Source organism: Pyxicephalus adspersus, chromosome 1 (genome assembly GCF_032062135.1).
Source record: "Pyxicephalus adspersus chromosome 1, UCB_Pads_2.0, whole genome shotgun sequence".
NCBI lineage: Eukaryota > Metazoa > Chordata > Amphibia > Anura > Pyxicephalidae > Pyxicephalus > Pyxicephalus adspersus.
Window position 1 is genome coordinate 106767495 of NC_092858.1, and position 9883 is coordinate 106777377.

General features: G+C 40.5%; 1 protein-coding gene across 1 annotated transcript; it reads right to left on the bottom strand.

Moving 5' to 3' along the window:
• Positions 1-1884: 1884 nt before the first annotated feature.
• On the bottom strand, positions 1885-3957 carry LOC140338541 (putative nuclease HARBI1). The gene is made up of 3 exons (XM_072422796.1): positions 3452-3957; positions 2661-3023; positions 1885-2334 (listed from the first exon to the last, which is right to left on the bottom strand). Coding segments are annotated over exons 1-3 (708 nt in total). The 5' UTR covers positions 3795-3957; the 3' UTR covers positions 1885-2332.
• Positions 3958-9883: the final 5926 nt, after the last annotated feature.

A 9883-nucleotide genomic window follows, 5' to 3' on the forward strand; every position in this document is an offset into this window, starting at 1 on the left:
CAAAAGCTGTGTTTAAAAGGACAGAGAAAAAAGGATAGGTAACAACATTGACTGTGACCTCCCTTCAGCTGATTTTTTCCCCAATACTGAACTGTCATGCCTTATGTTACACTGGCCCTGATTTATCAATGAAATGCGTGTATGCTCGACGCGCGTAATTACGCGCCAATATACGAGGCGTTTTTCTGCGGGCCAGAGCCGAGTGCTAGTACACGCACTCTCATTTGCCAGCCGGATTCCTGCCTTGATAAATGAGCAATAGGGGTCGTGAATCTTCCAATTAAGGCAATTCGTTTTCAGCTGCGCGATTCAGGACGATCTGTTAAGCTGTCAATGGTGAGGTCATAGCAATTAATTAGCACACACCTGCTCTCTGTTCTGTGTGCATCAACAGTCCATTACAGGTGAATTTGAATCTTTAAAAGCAGATTACATTGTAATCTGCTTTTAAATTTCCCTGCCTGACACACCCCCATACGTCACCAATCACATCACCCGGAAGATGACTCATCCTTTGGGGTGATGTGAGGGGGGGGTATTTCCCTGCCCAGCTCACACAGACACAGACAGAGACGCTGGAGGCTGGAAGCTGCTGTCATCTCCGGAGAGATGCACAGAACAATGCAGGATTTCTGCATTGGGCTATACATCTCACTGCAGATGCCAGCAGCAATAGCAAATCTTTTATTGCTGAGGGGGAGCTGCGGACACTGGGTATTTCCTTTCAGTTGTAATCCGATTGTCATACAATGTATGACAATCGGATTGCAATGTAACATTTGTTTACATTTAACCATCTGGTGAGAAAAACTCGGGGTTAACCATATTTGCAAAAGAATTTACCCCGAACATGCTCGGGCTTAACGGCCAGGTGGTTAAAAGTACATTTTTTTTTTTTTTACATGATTGTGTGTTTCAAACTTTTTTTATATTCATAATATCTACTAGACCCTTGTTCGGACATATTTCTGTAACTTACAGGTCTAAAATGTAAAAAAAAAAAATTTCATGAAAAACAGTGTAACGCTTTTGGTACAGAAATCTTAGACATCAGTGTAACGCCCAGGTGGTTAATGCTTCATTTTTTTTTGGGTAGGTGCTACTTTTTTAGGTTACATTGTACTCATTCACAAAACAAATTCATTTATTGTTACATTTGTTGCACTGTTTTCATACTTTTTGCTTTGCAACACTGCAAGCAAACTAATTTAGATCAAGCTGTATATATACTAGTTAACACTTCATTTTGTATCATCACACAATAGCATTTGTGATCTAATTAAAATTTCACTGTAGTTGGCTTGATAGAAATCAAATAATTGAAAAAAGGATTATTGCCAAAGATGTATCAAAAAACATTTAGTGATTTCACTTGTGTATGTATGTCAAAATACATTTAAATGCATATAAATACATATGCATTTTCCTTATTATTATTTAGCTGAACTGGTATGTGGGGGAGGGTCATCAAGTAAGTTTGCTTCGATGGTATGCATTGATGTAGTTTCATCTTTTGCTGCATTGTTTTTGTGCTTGGTTTGTAATGACAGTTTCTTTTGTTTAGTAAATCTTCTGCAATGTTTTGTCGTTTATTTGAAACTAAAATTCAGTACAAATGTCTGCATGGTTTCCACTCCAAACTGCTACTTGAACCCTCTGTTTGCCTTTGTCCCATTTTCAAAGTCACATTGTCACATATTGGTTTTTGAATGTATTATGTACTTTTTTATTACTCTGACATTTGCACTCATATTGATTTGCTGCCACACAACTCCTCTGTTCATTTGCACTCTTACATACTAAATAGTATGCTTTATTCATGTGTTTACATGATTCTTATCGTATTAGTAATTTTGTAAAGAAAAATGCCAGGGACAATTTAACTTATTGCCAAACATACTTTATTGCTTTTTGCCAACAAACTCATTTTTTATTTTGCTCCTCAAACCAATGACCAGAATGTCAAATGGCATTTATGCCTGTCCCGCCAGGTCATCCATGACCTGTACATCTTTCTGGAAAAAGATGTGGCTGTGCCAGGAATAACGAGGCTCTTGGACACTCTATATATTTTAGGAAGGGAGTACTTTCATACCACGTCGCCCTTAATTTGTGCACTGAGACAGTCTACACTTTCCTGGGTGTTTATGAAGGTTTCAATGCCATTTTAGACCTTGGCCCACTATATATTCACTTTCTCACATCAGCTTGGGAGTGGAGGAACATAAAGGTGAATTTCTCCTTTAACCGGAAGCAATATCATGCACGAATGTACAGTAGTCTGTGATGTGACATTCCAGAGGCTTGGCAGCACAGCAGAGGGATGTTATCGCTCTGTAAAGAAATAGATTACATTATTAGGATGTGTTAATCATGCTTTAGTGGTAACTACATGCTGCTGGATTGTATTGTTCATGCTTTTCTGGCTGCATAAGCAATGCTTGCCCAAATCTAAACTAAATTGCACGCTGCCCTAGTTTGGCAATGTGTTTTTGTAGTGTCACATATAGGTCCAGCTCTTACACAAATTTGTCTGCTTTTTATTTCCCAAACGAATAATGTGTGCTTGCTATGACTTCAACTCCTAGGTTGGTCTGTAACCCAAACATGATGTGCTGAAATATGTAATGCATGCATTGTAAACATATGTAAATACTCACACGCAAAGACATTGGCAATAAGTTCATCCCTGACTCGACGGCCCTCTGCTGTGCTTTGGGAGCTGGAGGCAGGATGTTGATGTACCTCTGGCTCGAGTTCCTCTGGAATGTCCCAGGTATCACCATGGTGCAAGCACAGGTTATGTAGGACACGGCATGCCATGATGACAGCTTTCCATGGTGCGTACAGGAGCTCACCACCGGGCCGCACCAAGCACAGAAACTGTGCTTTTAGCAGCCCGATGGTGTGCTCCACAATCCCCCGGCTTTTATGCAGAGCCTTCTTGTAATTATGCTCTGCTTTAGACCAGGGGTGATGCACAGCTGTCATAAGCCATGGAAGCTGCCCGTATCCTTTGTCAGCTAAAAAAAGACAATCATAATACCTGTTAGTTCTTGGTATAGTAAGTGTTCTGTGAATGCAGTGTAACAGAAGAGTTTTTTTTACAAAGGTTGTTAAGGCTTGTGCACTTCGGTCACTTTATTGCTTTTTGGTTGTTAGGAGACATTGTTACCACTGACTACCACACTGAAGTACTGTGAGCTGTGAAAATAGTAATTATACTAGGGCTTCAGGGAATATCTGAAAGTTAGTTCTTCCCTCATGCTCCCAATATTGTACAATATTTATTAACTATTTGCTACATTAGATGTTAGCACAAAATATGACATATATACAATATAGGTCATAGCCTGGCATTCTGACAATGCAAAGGGACATAGCAACATATTAGGTGTCATTAGGATTTTACTACTGTTAGTTGTATTACAGTAACGACATTATACATTACCTATTAACCAGCCCTCAGGCATTTCTCCAGAGATTAATTTCTGATATCGCTTCTGGTTGCGAAAGGCGATTTCCAGCAGTTTAGGGGCCTTAATTGCCATATAGGTGCCATCGATGGCCCCTAAAACATTAGGAAATCCCGCTTGCCTGAAGAAATCGACCTTTACCTTCCTCCACTCCGTTTGAGGGAAGTGAATATATAGTGGCACAAGGTCCACAATGGCATTGATGACCTTCGTAAAAACCCTGGAAAATGTAGACTGGCTTAGTCCACAATTTAAGACCGAGGAGGTTTGAAAGGAACCCCTTCCTAAAATATACAGAGTGGCCAAGAGCCTGGTCATTCCTGGCACTGCCTGGCTTCTCTTGGTTTTTGGAGCAATTTTATATTCCAGCAAGCTGTACAGGTCATGGATGACCTGGCAAAACAGGTGGAAACACCTTTTGACATCCTGGTCACGTAAATTCTCAAGGTGGCTACGCTCCAAGAAAATGCGCGTCTCCCTACCGTGCTAGCCTGCTATTTTACCCCGCAGGGCTCTTCTACTGTGCAGCACGTGGCACCCAGTATGGCATCAGCCAGCTCCTCTTCCCCTTCCCTCAACCTACTGTGCAGCAATGGTTGACCAGGGTAAATGATATTCAATACATGGAGGAGCTTATGAGTGCAGGAGACCGTTCAGCACGTAGACCTATATGCACCTGGTATTATTGGGACGAATTTAAGACCACTGCAGATTATTTGAGGCTGCTCCGCCCACTACCGTGAGCATACAGCGCCTCCACTGTGCACCAATCCCTACTCCCCCTGCCCCCCCCCCACTACCATCTTTTCTGTTTTATCCCTATACAGCACCTCCCCCCTCCTCTTTCTCTCTCTCTCGCCTCTCTTTTTCTATACTCTTTAATATAAAATCAGCGACCAATGAAACCTAATGGTAGATTGCTTACTGCTATAACGGAAATGTTCTTATGTACGTATACAATTTATTTCTCTTTTCCATTTATCATTACGTGGCATGCTATATGTTCTCTGGAGTTACTGGATATGACTATTTCTGTAAAATTGTATGCCTTTTCACGCTTTTATTTTCTTTTGCCATCTGTATACACTTGTTTGAGTTCTGTAATTGTCTGTTTTTATTGGTTGCTAATAAAAAATAAATATAAAAAAAAAAAAAAAAGAAAATGCACGGCTCCTGGACCTGTCGCGAAGTTGAAGCTTGCTCCTCTGGTTGTTGTTGTTGCTACTCCTCTTCTGAGGTAACAAGCATTGCATTTGATGCCACAACAGCAGTGGTGAACAGCAAGTCTACTTCCAAATCCTGCTCCATGACAACAACAAGCAAAATTCTTGCCCCAGGGCACATTTAAGTGCGCATAAACGGCACATAAATGTGTGCATGTACTGTATCCCTATAAATTTGCACAGAGCTTCTTAGCCATTCTGCATGCAAACCAAAACTTTACAAGACAAAAAAGAACACACAAACCAGAAGGCTGCTACAAGAAAAACGAAAAGTAAGAATACACCATTTACTTTTTTCCTCAAAAAAAAAGTTTTTGGTGTGTTGTCCCATAACCATAATTTTTTTCCTTCTAGTAACATGGAGCCAAGGAGAATGGCCACCACCACTGTCGCTGCTGGGCAGGACTAAAATAGGTTTGTAAGGTTAGTTCAGGTTAAAAGAAATAATGCAGAACTTCTAAATGATACTTTTTGCCTACGTCCAAAAATTCTGAGACAATATTTGTCAGTACAAGTATGGACGACTAAACAACTCATGTCTATTTTTCTTCATGCTAGCCAACAGCCTAGAAAGAACCTTTATTTGATGCATGAATAATAACTGGAAGCTACATGAAATCCTGCTAGATCTTTCTTTGTATTTGTAACCAAAAATGGTGAAAGTAGTGTGAGAATGTGTTGAATTGCAAGATATGTTACAAAAGTTGATTCTAAGGTTAGCTTACAGGCAATCTCCTCAGCCTCGGCCGCCTCCTCTCCTTCATCGGAGGACTCTGGCTGCAGATGTTGGGCAGCGGGCTTCTCCTCCGGAGATGGCTCCTCCTCCCCCGGGGATGGAACATCCTCCTCTCACTGGCTCCTCCTCCAGTGAAGCCTCCGCATCCCCCGGGGATGTCTCCTCCTGCTTCACATCCTGGGGGATGGCCAGTCGCCTGTGTGGTCGCTGGATAATTTGCAGCCGCCAGCGTGATGGAGAGTTGGCTGTAATAACAAAAACAAATATCCAAAATGACTAAGGGTAGTAAAATATAGGAAGTGAAAAACAAACAGTTCTAGGCTAAACAATACTACTTTACACAAACAACAAACATTCTAAAACACCACTCCTTAACATGGGAAGACAAAATGCAAAACTTACCAGACAGGATGCGGTCCCCCACTTCACGTACCAAATCAGCCCTCCTCTGCTTGAGGTCGCTCCAAACGTGTTGGATATGGGCGACAGTTGGGGGCGTACCTGCAGGGGTCCAGAGCCTGTCTGCCAGCCTCTCCGCAATTTGTCGCTTGACAAAAATAGAACTCTGCTGGTCATACCAGCGCAGAATCATTGTCTAAAGAAAAAGAGAAACAAAATGTGAGTTATTTTGACAACAACCAAACACCTCCTAAATACAAAATAAGAGATCACTGATTGATTGGTATATTTTCTGTTGCAAATTGACATAGTTTGGTTGCAATTGTAAACTGTTTGTTTGTTAATATTGTGTGTAGATATATATGGGTATACTATAACTAAGAAGCTTCTGGTTGCCACCCCACTAAGCCTAATCCTAGTTAAACTATTGTAAAAACAATAATTGTGCTCCTAGATGTAAACTCTGTTTATCCGGTTTTAGTGAAGCATTACTAAGTGCCAGACATACATACATACATACATACATACAATCTAGGGGCAAAATGTAAGCATCGTTGCATTAGGTCAGAAAAAAAAAATATATACAAAACATGGGAATATCTATGTGACACAGTAGAATGATGTGCCTTCTCAGCTATCCAGAGGACATTCTACCAGAAGGCTTCAACTATCCTCCGGACAAAGAAAGATAATTTCCTGCCTTGCGTGATAGCGAGGAGGCTAATTAGTGCTCTTCAAATGATCTACCTCGGATTGAGCTTAATGGGGTAGAATCATGAAGATTTTTACAAACCGTATTTACACACATCGAAGTATGTACATGTACATAGTTGTCAACAGCCAACTTTAGGTGTGTGGACCTCTACCCACCTCTCATCTGCAGCTCTAATCTATTGAAAGAACAATGGAGGACGCTCCATTCTCAGATGTCATCCGTGCAGGGGATTCCAGCTGCCGATAAGAGCTGGGCAGTGAGAAGAGCGCCGCTAGAATGAGATGGGTACACAGGCTGTCCCTCCCCCATTCTATAGCTGTGCTGTGGCTTCTATATAAGAAAACTACTTGGGAAAATATATCCACTCTGTGGGCATGTGTAACAACATCATGGGCACAGTGTGATATCTGTGTTTGGGAATTCTGCATGTCATATCTTGCAGCCTTAGAACTCTGTGTACAAGCACAGAGAACACTCATAGTCCCAAAATATCTACAAAATCTCAGGTCACCAGATTTCAAGCATTTGAAGATATTGGGATCCCAATTGCAAACACTATAGAAAATCTTACATTGGGAATGCATTTTCCAAAGCAAGTGCACATACCGTAGGAGTCCTTAATTGAAAAAATGGCCCCCCCCGGGCCCACTTACATAGCAAGAGGCAAGTGTCCCCCCACTTGAACCTACATTTTCTGCTTTATGCACCTCACCCATCCAAATAAATTGGGGTTCCTTGAAATGTAGGTACAAATTTCAGGGTAACACCCCAATTCTCCTTGCTACGTAAGTGGCCCGGGGGAGCAAGAATGGGCCTTTTCGCCTTTTGCCTCCTAGATGCACTTGCTTTTTAACCCCCCCTAGTGGTATTCCCGAGTGTGACTCGGGGTGGCAAAAATTGCAAAAAGCGGTAATCCCAAGTCACACTCGGGGTACCTTTGGGGGGCCCCCTTACCTTATCCCCGCGCTCCAGCGGCGATCTCAGGATCCCTCTGTGATGGCGGGGCGCTTCTCCGTCGGGGGGCGTGGCCGGGCGGGAAATTTAAAAGCAGATTACGGAGTAATCTGCTTTTAAATACCGCCCGGGTCCCCACCACCCCGATGCACGCATCTGCAGTTAGATGCGATGCACCATGCAGGAATTCTGCTTGGTGCATCGCATCTAACGGCAGATGCGATCACCAACAGTGAATCCAGAGGGTGATGCCAGCGGAGATTTCCCGCTGGCAGCACCCCCTGGATCTACTCCTGCTCGCATCTCCCGGAGGCTGATCTCCTAATAAAATTATTATATATTTATTATACCCGGGAGTTAATCCTAAGAATTACAGGCCCACAATATAAACAAAAATTTCTATGCAAAAAAAATAGGATCACTTTTTGCATCAAAAAATTACAGAATTAGAACGCTAGGGGGGTTAAACAACAACAACCTCCAAGAAATGTGGTTGAGTAGTAACTAGTGGAATCCTCAAAATTTCAAGTAGGTACAAACAAGGGTTTAGGACATCTGAAGGATTATAGACGGTGAGTTCTTAGGCTGAGAAATATGAGAAACACCCTTAAAACACATTTGAAGGTACAAACATGCATGATGCATACAAACACATTTAAATGTGCAAACATGGACAAACATGTATGCTTATTCTACTAAAAAAGAATCCTCCCCCCCCCCACCAAAACTTTTAAAAAAAATCACTTACCTGAATGATAAAGCGCAGGTCCTTCTTTGCAAACAACGGGCGTGGTCTGATGATAAAGCAGATATGAAACTTCCGGGTTTACTCCCGCCTACTGAAAAATGTGCCCATCCCATGCATTTGCACATACGTCTGCTGTATGCGCATTAATACCCACATGTAACTGTTGGTATATGTTGTGCATAGGTACGCGCATATTATTAATGTACTATTTGTATTTATTTTTTGTTATGTTTCTTTTTGGAAGTATGGACTAACATGCTGGTTTGTACACGTTGAGCCAAAGATAAGTTCTTTCTTTTCAAGCCTTTCAGGGTGTTTATTCAGTTTCAATTGCATGTTAGACCTTACCCAACTATATATTGGCTTGCCTCAGCTTGGTAGTGGAAGCACATAAAGGGGGTTTCCTCCTTTAATCAGAAGCAATATCATCCATGACTGTTGCTTGGAGCCAAGCCCATGACATCAGAAATCATAGGAAGATAGGTAATCTTTTCAATTTGAATCATGTTAAGCAATATGGCCTAAAAATTCCTATTTCTTCCTGTAATTTTGCTTTTCTTTGTGTATGTACACATACATGCAAATATACCTGTATGTATGCATTTATGTTCATACATGAGTGCACATGAAACAAATATACACCTAAAAAGAAAAGTTTACCGGAATGAGGATCCTTCTCCGGACATTTTTTCTACTAATAGTACACGCACATAGTGGTTACATCACACTGAGGTTTAATAAGCCAATTGTGCTGTTTTAGCCAGGTAAACTAATCATAGAAGGGAACTGCTTAAAAACAAGCATAATAGATTTTTTGCATTGGTGGTCATGGGCCATAGTAAAGGAGATCACAAAAACAAACCCCACAAAAAAAAAAGTATACAAAATTTGGACAAAAACTTTATTCAAAATAAACTTATTTGCTAAAAGGTCACATTAAAATATAGAGAACACACAGATAACACTAAATTTACATGACAAAATCAACCAAAAAAAATATTTATGTAAACCCACACTTGCATATAAAGCCTAATTATTTCAAAAGTGGCCCCAAAAATATTGCATTCCAAAAATATTTACCAAACCAATATGCTATTTTGATCTATCAAGGGTGGAAAACTGGATCAGAAAATATTTATGCAGGATAAACATTTAAAGGTGGTAATATAGACATATTATTCAAATGAAACAATATGGCCACAAACACAACAACATAGCATTGACATTGACTTCATAATAGCAAAATGGACATTAAAACATTCAAAAACATTCATTCAAGTACAAAAAAACAAAAGCAGCTATTGTGCTAAATGGTAAGCAAAGTACCAAATGTAGCAACATAGATTAGGCTAACAAACAATACAACAGCCCCTCTTTGAGCCAAAAAAATAAGACAAAGAAAAAAAAGCAAGTTAGACAACACCCTTATATATGCTCATCATTATGCCCCCAGGTGTTGAAAATTAACATGCAATTGGGTGTGCTCAGTAATTGAAATTTGTCGGTTTGGTTTTTTGACAGTTTGATATTCCATAATAATTTATTGATCCGATCCTTTAGATTTGTACACCAGTAATCAGCTATTAAAGAAAAAGCAAAAAAAGGAGTGGAAGATTTTTCTATAATATAATT